The sequence below is a fragment of the Parasteatoda tepidariorum genome, chromosome 2 (genome assembly GCF_982258835.1).
Source record: "Parasteatoda tepidariorum strain Cologne lab strain chromosome 2, Ptep-v5.0, whole genome shotgun sequence".
Taxonomy (NCBI): domain Eukaryota; kingdom Metazoa; phylum Arthropoda; class Arachnida; order Araneae; family Theridiidae; genus Parasteatoda; species Parasteatoda tepidariorum.
In genome coordinates, this window is record NC_141756.1 from 85,761,024 (window position 1) to 85,778,904 (window position 17,881).

The following is a 17,881-nucleotide window of genomic DNA, read 5'->3' on the forward strand; positions in this document are numbered from 1 at the left end:
TTAAAATCTCCTGGGAGGGAATTCTTCTTCTGTCTTTTCACTCCATCCTTTGGAACTTGTTGAAACATAAAATAATTCTCCAGATGGCTTATTCGATGATTTCTTGAATGATCCAGATACTGCGATGAACTTTAGAATGGATATTTATTGTTACATAATAACTTCTTCCACAGTTGTACATCGACTTTATCAGAACGATATTCCTTTTTCGTTGATTTGATGACCCACTTGTATATTTTGCAATTTTTTTCTTTTTGGGAAGGAGCTATAAAAAATATTCGGGCTTTTCATCTTCTTTAAAAGAATAGTGACGTATCAAAAGTTTCTTTCCTTAATTTTTCTTTTTCGGTCTGCAGCCATTATTCCCAAACAGATTACTTCTCAAATGCCTGCTTATAATAATATGTCTTTAAATGCTAGATAGTTGAAGAGACTTAGGCTAATTCATCTAAAAAGGCATTATGAAGTATTGAAAACAGTGTTCGTTTGCTATTTACATTAATGGGATTTCTCTCGCAGGGATGTTGGGATTGGACACAGATTTATCTAGACATGCAAGTATGAAAAAGCCACGAATTTTGGGCTGTCCCGATATTTAAAGAGGGGTTTTGAAAAAGGAGGTGGTTGCAAGGATAATCTTATCTTAATGAAACGTCATTCAAATGATAAAATTTAGAGATTTTGATTCGCTAAAAGGATGACGCCGCTTTGATGCTGGGAATTTTTGGGACTATCTTAATGCGTACTTCATCTACGAATTATTGCCCATTAACTTCAGAAAATAATCTTTTATCTGGCCTTATCTGGTTCATCTTGACTTTTTATGGCTCTTTGTGAGAGACCGATTTCTACATCTTAAAATTGACAAGAAACATCTGTTCTAAGCTTATCAGTAAATTTAGAAAGACTCCTATGAGGAATTCTTATATATATATATATATTTATATAAAACTTCATCCTAATTAATTATTATAATCGAAATGCTTTCTCACACTTTTAAAAGCCACATCCTGTTTTTAAATCAATTTTTGGCTCAAGCATGCATTTAAATAAAAATAAGACATTTTTCCCTTTAATCTTCGTGGGAATTACTCGACCTATTTCATAAACCAATTGTAATTTTTAAGATTTCCTTCTTTTCCCTAAATAGAGACATTTCACTGATTTACTTTGAAAGATTTTCCCTAACATATAATGAAGAAACACAACTGTTCATGTACACTTCCATGACTGCTCTCCGTCTAATAATTAATAAATAAATTTTGTACCCTCCTTCCCTGCCTAAGACCTGTTTTAATCCTTCATATATATATATATATGTAACATAAATAGCTTCTGTTAATCTTTTTATGTTATCCTAATTAATTATTCTAATCGAAATACTTTCTCACACTTTTAAAAGCCACATCCTGTTGGTTCTTAAATCTATTTTTGGCTCAAGAATGCATTTAATTAAAAGCAGGACATTTTTCCCTTTGCTCTCTGTGGGAAACACTCGATCTATTTTATAAACCAATAGCAACTACTAAGATTTCCCTCTTTCCCAAAATTAAGAAATTTCACGGATTTTACTTTGCAAGATTTTCCCTAACATATAACCAAGGAGCGCAACTTTTCGTGTGCACTTTTACACTCTTTTTCATGACTGCTCTGTCTAATAATTAAATTTTGTACCCTCCTTCCCAGCCTAAGACCCGTTTTAATCCTTCCACTCGGCAACGACGTTATATATATAGTCAAAGAAAATAGAATTCAGTATCAGTAATGTTTCAGCCACTAAATGTTCCACATCAGTGACTGAATAATAAATATTCATAATAATATCAGTGACTGGTTATAATCATTAAAAATATTATTAATTTAGATATCATATAAATTTATGCATTTATTATACCTATTATAACATATTTCAAACTAATAATCTAAGTTAGCATTGACAATTTTAAAAGAACAAAATTTATAGTTCAAATTTTCATTAAATTATGTGGCTTTCAATTGTGTATGCTCTTTGACCGGCTAGTTTTCATCAGATAAACAAAATTGAAGTTACTAAAGTATTACATGTATTATTTAATACGCACTTATTCACCAACAATTTCGAAATAATGATTCAGTAAAAATAATGATTCAGTTAATACAATTTCATTTAACAGACATAAAAAAATAGTTTAACCAAGAATTCAATTTATTTTGCTGCTTTAAACGCGGAATTAATATTTTATGAATTTGAAATTGTCTATTTTGAATGTGAGAAGAAAAAAATATAGATTTGTTTTATCCAAAACAATTCAAATAATTTTTATGAATACACAATTTTTCTTACAATATATTATTTATAAAAGTACATGTATCTAATTCTTTAAATTTTGATTTTAAATTTGTGTCTTACTGTTTACATTTATGTATTAACTAAAATCTAAATTAAACCACTTTAAAGCATTGGTTCGATAAATAATATTTTCTAGCATAGAATTACATGTAATTGAATTGTGGATTATTACTTAAAAAGGCACAAATAAGAGATTCTGATAAATCACTCCCATAAATTTTTTAACCTGATTTTTCATTAAAAGCTATTCAATAGTCAAATGATTTTTTTTTCTTGTTTAAATTTTATTTTTTACTATTTTTATGCTTTATTCACAGTGTTTTATTTTATTCATAATGTCTAATGCCCATTATTCTCTCTGCTTTAAAAAAACAAACTAACTTTATATTAAATTTATAAGATCAACAAATAAAATTCATACAATGTTCAAACAAATTACAAACTGCTTAACTCTAGCAGTCTTAAGCATATAATAAGAAAAATAACTTTTCCCAAAACATTTTTATAATGAAAAAAAAAAAAAAAAAAAGATTTCCGTAAAAAGGAAGAAAAAAAAATCGAGATTAATGACAATAACCATATTTATTATTTTTTAATTGACAACAGATCATACTGTCTTGACACTGTGAGTGATCAGGACGTATAATAAGCTCTGATTTTACAGACACGGCAGGCACATTTCGAACAGATGTCACATTATAAAATCCTTGACTGCAATGAGTGGATGTGGCACCACAGGTCATGCCTTCTGGGCAACAATGCAACTTGTCTACACAGCATGTTGCATTTTCAAATGGACAGCAGCCCCACTCATCACCGGGCAATTTACAGCAAGTGAAAACATCTGGACATTGGAAAGAAGATCCAGGGCATACAAAACTACTCTGAACTTGGCTCCATTTCAACACTCTGATCCATCTTCATATTGTGAGATCTATGAAGTTTCGTTTTGGACACATACATCAAAGAAGTGAAACCATCTCTCTCACAACTCTGTTCAGCAACATTGCAGCTCATGCCTTCAGGCATCAATGCAACTTATCTTCACAGCATATTGCATCTTCGAATAGGCAGCAGCCCCACACATCACCGGACAATTTACAACAAGTGGAAAGACCTGGACAATGGAAAGAAGATCCAGGGCATACAAAACTACTCTGAACTCGGCTCTATTTCAACGATCTGGTTCATCTCCACATTGTGAGATCTATGAAATTTCTTTTTGGAATCATACATCATAGAGGTGAAACCATCTCCATCACATTTCAGTTCTTCAAGATTACATGTTGTACCACTAGGGCAACAATGCTCCTTGTCTTCACAGCAAACAGCATCTTCCAAAGGACAGCAACCATATGAGTCAGGTGCAGAGCCTTCACAGCAAGTTGTATCATCAGGACAAGTAAAATGGCCACCAGGACATGTTACATTCTTTGCCCTGATTGGGTTTGCAAGGAAACTTGTGACTCCTCTTGAAGTCTGCTGAATACACCCTCTAGCTGAGCATTTGGTATTAGCAGGACAGCAATGTTGTTCATCATCACAACAGACAGCATTTAATAAAGGGCAACAGCCATAGATTTCACTGAACACTTTACAACAGGTAGCACCTAGAAAAATCATGCAATGTTTAATTAACTGTAAAAATTTCTAGAATCAATCTTATCTTTTCAAAGTATGTTTCATATCAAAGAATAAATTATTAATGCGAAGAAAAACTCCAGAACTAATAAATGTGAAAGTAAAACATTCTAGCAACAGCTTCGTGTAGGCTGAGGAAGGGCTTGGAGGTTTAGTGATTTGTGACCAATGACAAGCACTTCTTAGGTGCAAGCTATCACTGATATCAAATTCCAGTCTTTCCCAATGAAAGCTCAGTGCTTTTGAGTCATTGCTGCTCCAATAAATGTTTACGACATTAAAAAAATTAATATGATAAAAAAACTCTTAAATTACACTGAAATGTGATACTAAATAAATTTTCAAACAAAATTATGATCTTGATTAAACAATGAAACAGTTACAAAAAATTATATGATGGTGCTTAAAATTTTTAGATGATTATGTTTTTAAATTTAAACTATTTTCATAATACTTATATTAAACAGTGGTATAGGTCATTTTAAGTTATTTTAATTTTATCCACCTTCTTACAGAAAAATTACCAAACATGAACACTGTAATATCAATCAATAGATTCCTAGGTTTCAATTTATCTTTTTTTTTTTTTTAAACTTTTTGAACAGTATGGCTATATATTATATTAATACATTTTGAAAATACTCATGCAGTTTTTTTTACAACCCTTTAAAAATACACAGCCATCAAAAAAATTCTGGAATTACAAAATTGTATACGAATATTAATGAGCACTATGAACATAAATTTGGGATCAGAACATGAAAAGTACAAAGTTTTTGATTTTAATGTGTGTGAATATGTGTTCCATCAATCATCCTGTCAGTTGCAAAGATGATATTCAATCACTTTCTGTGATTTGTGAAGCTCCTCTGAGAACACAGTTTTAGTTCCAGTTTTGATTTAATTCTTGAGATGGTTGATATTGATAGAATAAATACAGGCCAGTATCGGTTTGGTGAAGGTTACACAATGTCATTCAATTTATGAGTTAGGGAACCTCTTCTTTAATGCACACCACGTCATGCACATGGAGAAAAAAAAGCGATTCTTTTCCACAATAAAAACAACGAAGGCAATATTAGATAGGACTAGCAACACAATCTACTGAGAAGATAAAACTTCTCTTCCACTGCAATCAATGCAAGAGTAATTTTTGTAAATTTAAAAAATAACTTACAAAATCCTGGCATTCTTCCTAGAATGTTATACAATTATGAATATAAAAAGGTAATATTTTAAAACTATTTATACATCTTGAGGAGGGGGGGGGAATGTGACAGAAAACTATTAGAAGTAATGATGCAATGAATAATGCTTTGATTAAATAAACGAATATTCAACTACACTGGAGCCCAGTGCTGATACATAAATTCGTTTTTAAAATCAAATACTATGCATTCATATCCTCAATTTAACATATTGAGCAATAATGTTATAGTACACATAATAATTAAATTTAAACATTTGGTCAAAACCGAACAAAAATATTTAACCTTCAAATGGTATAATATTTCACCAGAAAAAGTTTTGGATGCTTGCTCTTAATAAAATCACAACTTATGAGTTCTGTTATGTATCATATTATATATCAATATATAATATGATCATATATTATATATCAATATATGATATGATCATATATTATATATCAATAGTATTGTAATATACTAGTTTTTAAGGATGCATTAACATTAAAATAAATCATTCTGCAAATGAATTAGGGGATAAGCCTCATGAAGCTTGTAAGAGAATGTAAATAGAGAAATCAACTCAGAATAAATCTTTCAGAATTAGAGGTTGCTTTGTACAAGTGGCTTGTTCGTTCAAAAGACTACCATTATCTGGGTGAAAAGAGCAAGTAAGTTTCAGTACGAAATACTTTTATACTTTTTTTTTCATAGATGGATATTTAGTTAACTGAATATATTAAAATTAAATACGATATAGCCTTATTAATGAAAACAAAACTTTAATTTTAGATTTTAGTGATGAAAATAAAATGAAGATTTTATTTCCTTAATCCAATTAGGTACTTATACAAAGTAGTTCTGGCCCTAAACACTTAAAATAATCATGATCACATGGTTATATGTAATGTGATTGCTTGTAGAACTATATTAGATCTTTTTACATATAGTTATAAAAAGTAATGCAGATTATATCCAGTCTATTGAGTCAATGGAAATATACAGTGGAATTTTATGCAGTTATTAAAAATAGAAAATGAAGATATCTATACAGGTTTAAAAGCTTATTGCTTGATTATCTCGTACAGGGTGTTCAAAAATGTTTTCATTCGTAATTTATTGTTGGTCTCCAAAATCTCTGAAAGCTAAGTATAAAAAATTGCATGAACTAAACACATTTAAGGTTACAAAATCATCCTTTAAATATTTCTTGAAAATATTTTTAAAAAATGTCAAAAACTGAAAGTGACTCTTTTACTGTAAGGTATTGTATATAATAGTTATAAACTATTTGTGGTTATTAAAATTGTGAGTACAAAAGTTTCAAAGTATTTATAATTTCGAAATTGCTTCTTTTTCAGTATTTGTGTTCATAAAATAATAAAATAATGCACTTTTTTCGAGTATAAAGTCTGTTGCACTTTTGGATACATTGAAAATGTTATAAAAATAGCACCAATATTATTTTGCCTAAAACATTTAGAGAAAAAAACTTGTGGCTGACGAGAATCAAATTGGTTCACTTTTCTGTTTCAAAATTTATTATTTACAGGATTCTATATTAAATAAAACAACTAGTGCATATGTTTGTTGCCACTTAACAGATGAAAAGATGTTTACATGAAAAAAATACTCACTTCTTAAAAAAAAAAAAACATATGCTGGCACCTAACTATATCACCATAGTTCAATTTGACGTAAAATACAATAGATTATATAAGAAAGCACATTGGAAAGCAAGACCAAATATAATACATAAAAGAGCATAAGAAAGCATATTAGAAAATAAGACTAAATAAAATATACAATAGGTATAATAAATATTGTTCATAAGAAAGCATATTAGAAACTAAGACCAAATAAATTTTTCTGAATAGTGTAACTTATAGCACGTACAAAATGATAGTGACACAACTGCACATTTTTCAATTTTGAATTTGATAAATTGTCCTATAAAAGCTACAGGAATTTAAAATTGTTGAATTTACTTGCACCCAGCTATCCAAACAGTACCCAGAACTGTAGATATTGCAGTAAAATGGCTAAAATATTGCATATAAAATTGTGAACTTTCCAGAATTGAAATAAACCAAAAGGTTTAAAAATGAATGACTGGGGAAAATAAATCAAACTATTATAACAGCTACAAGGAAATAGAACAACTTTCTCAAGTATGAATTGTTGTTAGAATTATATAACAGAAACATAAAATACACAGTATAATTTGCAATAAAAACCTATATTTATTGCTTGAAAATTATGTATAAAACAACAGAATGATACGTACTATCATCACATGAATAAGTAGGATCAGGACATTGATGTTTAAAAGAAGAAACTACAGCAACTAACAGCACAATAATCAGAAACTTCATTTTCTGGAATTTTAAAAGATAACAATGATTATATGTTCATAAAAGACAAACTATAACACTCATCATATGCAACATATTATTAAAATCTTTAACAACATATTTTATTTTTATTATATTTTCTCCATATTGAAACAATATAATCAAAAAATTTAAAATCATTTTGGCACAATCAATTTAGGCTCTTTTCACACATTACATCTTCCGTAAAATGTTTTTTCAAATGAAATTATATTTTGTAAAGTTTCTAATTCACTTATTTCAATATTGAGAAAATTTTAGTCTTAAATTATTTTGAGAACTTGTTTATGTTTGTATGAAAACACTAAAATTTTATAAAGACAAAATTTGTAATTTTTTTTTAATTCTCTGAAAATGCATTTAATAATAAAGGGAGAAATAACCATTTAAACCAGTTTTGTCTTCATCTTTTTTTTTTTTAAAAAAAAGTATAACAACATCATTAAATATAAACAGATAATAGGAAATTAATACAGAACAAAATAAACAAAAGAAAATTTATAAAATTTTCTTAACTGAGTAGGAAATAAACACAAAATTAACAATTAAAGTTTTTATCTCAACAAATTTTAGGAGTCATGATGAATTTACAATGAAAATAAAATATTATTAAATTATACTTGGTTACAAATGGAATAATTCGCCTATAAAAGATTCGCATGCATACCAGAATTGGAAAATAAATGCTTTCATTCAATAATCTTTTAAAAAATATGGATTTGATTTATCAACTAAAGCTGTAAAGATTTGATTTATCAATCTGTTGTTTAAATTATATTTCCGAAATCCTCGTGATCGATTGTTTAGCTTCACACCGATAACGATAATTAATAAATCGATAAATTACTTTGCTTTGAAAGCCGTCCAGACGAAAACACAAATTTTTTTGATTGGTTCATTTGTAATCGTTTTCATCGGTTACATTTTCCTTTAATGGGCGTTATATCACCACAGGCGTCTTTAGTCGTAACGGTTTAAAAACTTTTTTGTTTGTGAAGAAGAACTAAAATTTAAAAAAGACATTATTCGTTGATACTTTTCTTTAAAATTCTCTGAAAAAGCATTCAACAATAAAGGGAAAAATAACTATTTAAACCATATCCATATCATATTCAAAAAATAAAAAAAATGAGCACGGAATCAATCGTTTGCATAGAGTGCGAGAAAATCGCATAGTTATATACTCTTACTAAAAATATTTTTAATATAGAAACGAATTATTTTATGCATAAAAAACTTCTAAAGTAGCAGTTTAATGTATCTAAAGTATAGTTATCTTTTACCAATAAACAAATCATAAGAGAGAATATATATATATATATATATATATATCTTGTTTCCGTTTTTTGTTCTTTCTTTATATTGTTCTTGGCTACAAATTTGTCTTTCATTTTTGTCAAGAAACAAGATATATATATATATATATATATATATATATATATATATATATATATATATATATATATATATATATATATATATATATATATATATATATATATATATATATATATATATATATATATATATATATATATATATGGGGCTGCAATGTAGATCCACCTCCTCGTGGTGCAGCCTGGGTAACTCTAAGTGATCTACAACTTTGGCATAATGTGTCTCCCTCGTCGTGCATCCCCGCGAAAAGGCTAATAAAAATCTCTCTGCGAACAACATTTGAAGCAAAACTCCAAGAAGCAAATAAAAATAAGGACTGGTTGGAAGGAATTAAAGATATTCCGTCATGGCCAAGAGAAAAATCTGTGGCCCTTTTTCGCCTCGCCACTGGCCATGACTGTTTATCAAAACACCTGTATAAAATTAAAATCTTTTCAAGCCCCCTTTGTCCATTATGTAACCAACAAGAAGAAATGGACGCTAACCATCTAAGACATTGCCCTGCACTTCCTCCTGGGCCCTTGTGGGAACGATATTGGCGGGCGAGATGCATTATTACAGACCTATAGACTCTTTATTTTTGTAGCTCTTGTTTCCGTTTTTTGTTCTTTCTTTATATTGTTCTTGGCTACAAATTTGTCTTTCATGTCTGCCATTGGAAATAAAAAATAAAAAAAATAAAAAAAAAAAAAAAAAAAAATATATATATATATATATATATATATATATATATATATATATATATATATATATATATATATATATATATATATATATATATATATATATATATATATATATATATATATATATATATATATATATATATATATATATATATATGTGGCGTTTTCAATAGAAATGTAAACAATGACAATCTCGAGCTTAAAAAGTTTGCAGCTGCTTGCTACATGTTATTCTGATAGGCGATGTTTTCAAACGGATAATTTTGTTTTCAATAAAAGAAATAAATTAGATAATTTCTGAGCTGATATTAATGTTAATATGTAATTCTGGTGAGTTTGAAGTAAAAATTTGTTTTAGTTTCTTAGAGATATATTGTTAAAAAAGGTGACATGGTTGCTAGATTTTGAGTAACTCGCTTCTTTGGCTGTCTTGATATGGCCTCTTTCCATAAGTTCATTACTGTTTGTTCTTTGTTGCAAGCTGTGCACAATCTTACGTTAGTGTTAACACTTTTAGCATTGTAATAAGTAATCAAATACATTGTTTGCAAGAATCTCTAAACACAATGATGCCAAATGACTTTAAAATACAACGGGAACAGTAACCCGGAAATTTAGGCGGTACCGAGCTTGCAGAGTTACCTAGTGTAGAAAACACCAACCATTCTTTTTTTTTTCTTCTTAACACTAAAAGGCTCAGCGTCAGAGACTGCTAATTAGTGATGTAGAAAACTAACAGCTTTTGAAAAACCGTTTAAAAACCCTGGAGTTTTGATGATTAAACCTGGAATTTTAGGGGATACTGAGAATTTTAAGGGCAAACAAAACTGGCACATTTACAATATGAATTTAGAGATAGATTAATTGATTACAGCTTGATTGTTAAATTTCAGTGTAATTGCAACGTAGTTTATAAAAAATGGCATAAAGTAGAATGCTATTTTTCGAAAATTATACTATCATAGCTAAACTAAAAAGTTTGCGTTAATTAACTGATTAACCATGACACTTTTTGCAAAAATACTTAAGCTACTTCCACTGAAAAACAAGAGAGCATTGATTTGAATGCAATTTGAAAATAAAAAGTCAGTAATTTTCAAAATTTCCTTCCCAAGGAGCTCGGTTCATTTCCGAAAATAAACCGGGCTTTCTTTCGCCCATTGTTACTGCACTGTTGAAGCAGTTCATCATAGCTCCATGATCTATGTTGGCTTCGTTCACTCCTCCCTTACGAAAATTTAAGGTATATTTAAGGTTGATTTGAGGTATTTTTGAGGTATTAAGGTTGATTTGAGGTATATTTGAGGTATATTTAAGGTTGCAGAGAAAACAGCAATAAAAATTATACCTTGTAAAGGTTGTAATTAAGGTGTACGAGGTTGATTTACATATACTTCAGCTTGTTTTGAGGTTGTTTAAAATTCACTTCAAATCATCCAGACTGACAAGGCGATTTTTGAGGTATACCAGGCTTATTTTCTTACACTTGTAACAAAAGAGGTATTTTTGAGGTATACAATTTTTTACCTTATTTCAACTAACGAGAGTGAGGCATTTATTGAGGTATATGAAGTCATTTTATTTATACCTAAGCTTATTTTGAGGTTGTTTTACATTCACTCCAAATCATCCAGACTGATAAGGTGATTTTTAAGGTATTCGAGGTTGTTTTTTTAACACTTGCAACAAAAGAGGTATTTATGAGGTATAGAAAAATCAACCTTATTTCAACTAACGAGAGTGAGGTATTTACGAGGCATTAAAAAATATACCCTTTTTCTACTAAAGAGAGTGAGGTATTTATTGAGGTGTATGAAGTCATTTTTTTTATACCTAAGCTTGTTTTAAGGTTGTTTAAAGTACACTTCATATTAACTAGCTCACTTCCCAGAGTTCCATGCGAACCGGTAAATGGCGTGTGTGCTGACAATCGAAAGTCTATTTGAAATTCGGTAAGAGTGCTTGACATTTATTAATTTAGTTTTATCACTTTTAATCAAATGTGTTTCAATTTTCAATCTTAAATTTCATTATTTTTGTTTTAACCACGCATCCTGATCTTAAATAATTTAAGTTGGAGGATATTCTTAGAGACTATCGTTGTAGGCTTAGCAATAAGAGAGAATAACCGAAATATTTTTCGTCGCTGTTTAGGGTAATGTTACTGGTGAATCGTTACAGCATGTTATGCACAGTATATTTTATTGTTTGTAATTTATTCAAATAGAACTATTCTCTTTATTTTGCTTAAATGTATATGTTTTAACGTAGCAGTATGCACGCTGATTAATTGAGAAAAATGTTCATAATTTCTCTTATAAATAAGTCATTGAAAATTGAAAGATTTTTAAAATAGCAATTTTGCTTTGAAATTCTACTACAGCTGTATGCTTATAGTTTGGATATTTGTTGCAAAGTTTATATTGTTTATATATATATATATATATATATATATATATATATAACGTCGTTGCCGAGTGGAAGGATTGAAACAGGTCATAGGTCGGGAAGGAGGGTACAAAATTTATTTATTAATTATTAGACAAGAGCAGTCATGAGAATGAGTAAAAGTGCACATGAAAAGTTGCGCTCCTTGGTTATATGTTAGGGAAAATCTTGCAAAGTAAAATCCGTAAAATGTCTTAATTTAGGGAAAGAGGGAAATCTTAGTAGTTGCTATTGGTTTATGAGATAGATCGAACGTTTCCCACACAGAGCAAAGGGAAAATTGTCCTGCTCTTAATTCCATGCATAGTTGAGCTAAAAATAGATTTAAGAACAGGATGTGGCTTTTAAAAGTGTGAGAAAGTATTTCGATTAGAATAATTAATTAGCATGAAGTTTTATAGCAAAGAAACTAACATAAAAGGATTAATTGAAGCTTTTTATGTTACATCCCCCTTCGCCAAAATTGTCTAATTAGCATCCAAAAATTTTGAAATTATCCATTTGCAAAATCTTCCTATGGTAGAAGTACAAATAAAATAACCAAATTTGTAATGGTAACAATATATAAAAGTAATATAACTTATAAAACATTTACATATGTTCTCATTGTAAAAATTTTAACACAATTAAAAATCTGTAGTAGCATCATCAGCAAATTTAAAATTTTCATTTTCAACAATTTTTTTGACTTAACAGTTTTTTCAGTTTCAAAAGTATTTTGTTTAAAGATCACATTACAGTTATTCTGCAAGAAGTATTCCTCATAACCAATTTATGTTATCTCTTCAGTCATGATGAAAATTTATAAACATTTGTTAGAAATGTATAATTTAAAATGTAAAACACAAAATACAAAAAGCAGTTTCACAGGAAAAATTTAATTTGAAATTAGATTTGAGTATTGTTTACCTTGTTTGAACAAAAAATGACACATTGGTTGTTATTGTGAAGTCCAAGACTTCAGTATTGTTTTTATTTCACTTTATTTATTATTTACCTTACATATTTATCGCTTTAATAGCTAATTATCCGAAAAAAATGTCTTTTTTTCTTCTTTTCTTTATGTTCAAAATATGCCTTCTGTAAAAATTTTTCTTTTCCTTTTCTCTCTTATTTTTCTTTCTTTTCTTTTTTTTCTACTTTGTTTATATTTATTTATTTGTACTTTTATTTTCTTTCTTGGTATTTTTATTGCAATTATTAACCCGGATTTCAGGAAATATGTAAAGACAAATTGCTTTTATAATCAGAAAAGGTGATCAGTCTTCTCAGATTTTGCATTACAACCTGTTTAACACAATCGCTAATTGAAATCCAAAACAAACTTTCAAATTTAATATGGTATTAAGGTAAATCAGTTTTTAGTTTTTGACTGATCTAGCTATTTTCCTTATTTTTAATCTGAAGTGCAATTTTGGTTTATTTGCAAATTACCTTTTATTTATTTTATTTTTTTTCATTTATATCTTTCATTTTGGACATAATTTTTCTTTTCAAAATTTTTAGTTCGGACATTTTTTAAAGTAATTTTTGTGCAGAGATCTTAATTGATAATTCAATTTGTCACAATTGTTGTTAGGGAATTCAAATATTTTCATTTCTATTTCTTACGTGTTTTTGAAGTGAATTTGGTTACTAATACTTTTAAATTTTTGTTTGATCATTTTCCTATTTTTATGTTGTTTGTCTATGGAAATGTTTGTCTATGAAAACTCAGCTTTCTAGTAGTCTCAGGAACGTAGACAAAATATGCAGCACAGACATATGGAAAACCGATGATCGTTTTGTTCCACTGTGCGTAGGTATCATTTATAATAAACAAAAAGTTTTGAAGAGTTTATTTTTTTGATGAAGATACTGGGTGAATTAATTATTGCCATAAGTTGAAGAAGAATTTGACTGCTTATTTACCAAATGTCCATTTGAAAAAATTATTTGAAGTTATTCCATATTTTTGATGTACCCTCTTCCGAAGTTGATTTATTTATTTTCAAATGAGATATTTAATATCTTTAATGTACCGTACGAACTGTACCCCTTCCCGACCGTTCAATCCTGTCGACTTATAACGTCGTTAAGATTAAAACAGGTCATAGGTCGGGAAGGAGGGTACAAAATTTATTTATTAATTATTAGACAAGAGCAGTCATGAGAATGAGTAAAAGTGCACATGAAAAGTTGCGCTCCTTGGTTATATGTTAGGGAAAATCTTGCAAAGTAAAATCCGTAAAATGTCTTAATTTAGGGAAAGAGGGAAATCTTAGTAGTTGCTATTGGTTTATGAGATAGATCGAACGTTTCCCACACAGAGCAAAGGGAAAATTGTCCTGCTCTTAATTCCATGCATAGTTGAGCCAAAAATAGATTTAAGAACAGGATGTGGCTTTTAAAAGTGTGAGAAAGTATTTCGATTAGAATAATTAATTAGGATGAAGTTTTATAGCAAAGAAACTAACATAAAAAGATTAATTGAAGCTTTTTATGTTACATATAAATATATATATTTACAGAGCTTATCCACAGTTCCCTGATATTGCTGAGATGACCTAGGTTGTAAATAGCACATGCGCAGCGGCGCAGAAGAAGAGACTAGCAAGCTGCTCAGCCTTCCCCTAGGAAATAGCTCTGAATTTATACCTAAAAGAAAGAGTAATCTCTCCTAATAAACTACAGAATTTATGTAATTGTTGATAGCAATAGTTTGCTAGATATTTGTTAATTGAAAACTAGTAACTGTACTAGCTACCTTCTTCATGTTTGATCACAAAACTGCTATTTTCACGACATGTTATTTTCTCGCATTTTACCCACGTTAATTATTTACTAAACAGATTGTTATTACTTATTAGAATATTGAGCAGAATTAAATTAAATTCGATTTCAAGTTTATATGACAATTTGTTTCAAGGTTATGAGCATTTTCATGCAGCTGTTTATGGTTCACTACTTCCAAAATGTGCGAATTTCGGAAATCTTAAATTTTTTAGAAATAAGTCAGTATAATATGCAATTTTGATCCTGAATTGAATAAAATCAATTGCAAATAAAAACATTTATGGTTGAAAGTAATATGCATTGTTTTGAATTTCATCCTATGGGATGGGTATTTATATTTAAACAAGTGTCTGTAACAACTAACTATTAGTTTTATTCTTCTCGGTATTATAAGTTATATAGGAGATATTATACTCAACTTATTTTAAAAGTATTATTTCAAATCATTCTCTCTTAGACATTTTCCTCACATAAAATTACTCACAACTTTAAAATAAATGCTCCTTATCAGCTTGTAATTTGTTCTATTTGATTGAGTGTAAAAAGAGAATAAAAATTCGTACATAACTTTAAAATTTTAATTTATTAAACGATTGTTGATTCTTGATTACATAGATTAAAAAATATTAAAATAACTATTTTTTAAGAAACTCTGATGTGATTGACAATAACGTAAGTCCTTTTCAGAATCAACGTCAAAAATTTAAAAAAAAGCTATTAGTTTCATGAAGTCTGACTAAAAGTTTAAAAATATAGACTAGGTTTATTGAGTTTAAAGATTTTTAAAAAAAGAAAATCTAATTATTAAACTTACAAGTACCATAATGTTACAGATGTATAGAAAAATAAAAAGTGTTAAAATTGCATAATAAGATTGGAATTATACAGGGTGTTTAAAAAGTCCCAGACCCATTTTGATGTTTAATAACTCATTAAATAATAAAGATAGATTAAAATTAATAACATAAATGGTTAGATAGACTCAAAAAGTTTCATGACCCTTGTCAATGAACTTCCACGGTTGTCCCCTTCGTCGCACGGAGAATATCAAGTCGATAGTCAATTTCACGCCAGGTAGCTTTCTTTTTTACCGAAAAGACGGTCTCATCAGTCGTATACTTAGACATGTTGGAAAATTTCGTATTTCCACAACTAGAACAGCTTCAGCCACATGTCTTTTTGCAACAAGATGGTGCACCACCTCATTGGGCTATCATCGCTCGTAGTTCTTTGAATGACCATTTTCCAGGAAGATGGACTGGGCGAGGAGGTCCAATCCCTTGGCCACCCAGATCACTTGATATAACACCACTGGACTTTTTTCTTTGGGGATTTATAAAGAAAAATGTTTACAGGAGGATCGTGTCGAACATTGAAGACCTAAAAGCCAGAATTAAACCGAAATACCCTCGGTGGATGCCGACATGCTTGCCGCTACCTGGCGTGAAATTGACTATCGACTTGATATTCTCCATGCGACGAAGGGGGCACACGTGGGAGTTCATTGACAAGGGTCATGAGACTTTTTGAGTCTAACTAAATATTTATGTTATTAATTTTAATCTATCTTTATTATTTTATGAGTTATTAAACATCAAAATGGGTCCGGGACTTTATAAACACCCTGTATATTTGAATTTCTGTAAATGTTGTTAATGGTAATACTGTCTTCAGTGTATTTAATCAGTGTATGTGGCTGTGATACATATCATGCTTTTTAGCTACGAGGATTGAATAGAAATGGCAGAAGAGTAATACTATTTATCTGAAAAAGAAAATTAATTTTATCCAGTTAATTTAAATCATAAAAAAAGCAATTTCTAATATTTTAAAATCTGCCACTATTATTGTAAATATGACTTTCTTACTAATTCATTTTTTTTTCTTTTAGGTTCCAATAATTACAAGTTTCAACATGTAGACAGAAACAGCAATTAAAATAATTTTGTTGGTTTGCAAAAAAATGACATTTTAGTTTTAAATAAAAGTTGTACTTTGAATTTCAGCTGACTAATTATTTAAATTTGTAGTTTTATAGCTTTAAAAATTCAAGCACCTTAGACAACTATCTTCTAAAAATACGAGTATGAGTTCACATAAATAATTTTTACTGACTGTAGAATTTGGATAAGTGTTATTTTAAGATGATTTAAATCAATCTATTAAAATTATAGAAGAATTATGCATTTGAAACTTTCTTTTATAGCTAAACAAAAGAAGCAATTACTGCCGAAGGTCTAATATTAAAAATTTCAGGTTGATAAATGATCTCTACTAGTGAAAAAAATATAATGATATACATTATTCTTCATATAATATAAATAATATCTTTATATATATTATATTTTTTATATAGTGAGTCTAAAAATTAATAAACTAGGTGGTCCGTATAACACCTCACCTTCGTAAGTGCTAAAAAAATAGATTTAAGTTGAGCTACATAAGCCTGAAATGTAAAATGTCGCATCTTTGGTTGATAAATTAATACTTCTAAAAATAGAAAAATATATACTTGAGGTTACGAAATAATAACTTAAGGTAGAACATGGAACACATGGCGCTAATAAAAAATAACCTTTCCAAGTGTTGAAAATACACTTCAGGTTGATTTATAACAACCAGAAGTGTAAAATGGCCCACCTTAGGTTGAAAAATATATACCTCTACAAGCATAAAATTATATACCTGAGGTTGAAAAATAATTACCTGAGGTAGAACAAAATACATTTGAGGCTGATTTATAACAACCAGAAGTGTAAAACTACACACCACAGGTTGATAAATATATACCTCTACAAGCATAGAATTATATACCTGAGGTTGAAAAACAATTACCTGAAGTCGAACAAAATACACCTGAGGTAGATTTATAATAACCTGAAGTGTAAAATGACGCACCTTAGGTTGTTGAATAAATACTTCCACAAGTGTAAAAAAATATACTTCAGGCTGATAAGTAATAACCTAAGATTGAAAATGAAACACTTTAAAGTTGTAAATATCTACCTCTCCCCAGATGTAAAA

The 17,881-nt window shown here is 28.9% G+C and overlaps 2 protein-coding genes across 6 annotated transcripts in view; both read right to left on the minus strand.

Moving 5' to 3' along the window:
* LOC147815886 (progranulin-like) lies at positions 1–3,358 on the minus strand. The gene is made up of 3 exons (XM_087156646.1): positions 3,220–3,358; positions 2,943–3,173; positions 1–119 (listed from the first exon to the last, which is right to left on the minus strand). Exons 1-3 carry the CDS (start codon positions 3,356–3,358, stop codon positions 1–3), a joined length of 489 nt encoding a protein of 162 aa, XP_087012772.1.
* LOC139424830 (progranulin) overlaps positions 2,893–17,881 on the minus strand; it is a 26,219-nt gene continuing 11,230 nt past the window's right edge. For 2 of the 5 annotated variants that reach the window (XM_087157663.1, XM_087157660.1), the window contains exons 2-3: positions 7,445–7,535; positions 2,893–3,939 (exon numbers count right to left, since the gene is read on the minus strand). In XM_087157663.1, the coding sequence (XP_087013789.1) occupies positions 3,482–3,939; positions 7,445–7,532 (546 nt within the window). In that variant the 5' untranslated portion in view covers positions 7,533–7,535 and the 3' untranslated portion in view covers positions 2,893–3,481. Of the gene's footprint in view, positions 3,940–7,444; positions 7,536–8,066; positions 8,371–17,881 lie in introns of those variants that run through there. The other 3 variants (XM_087157661.1, XM_087157662.1, XM_087157664.1) reach the window with 3 other exon arrangements.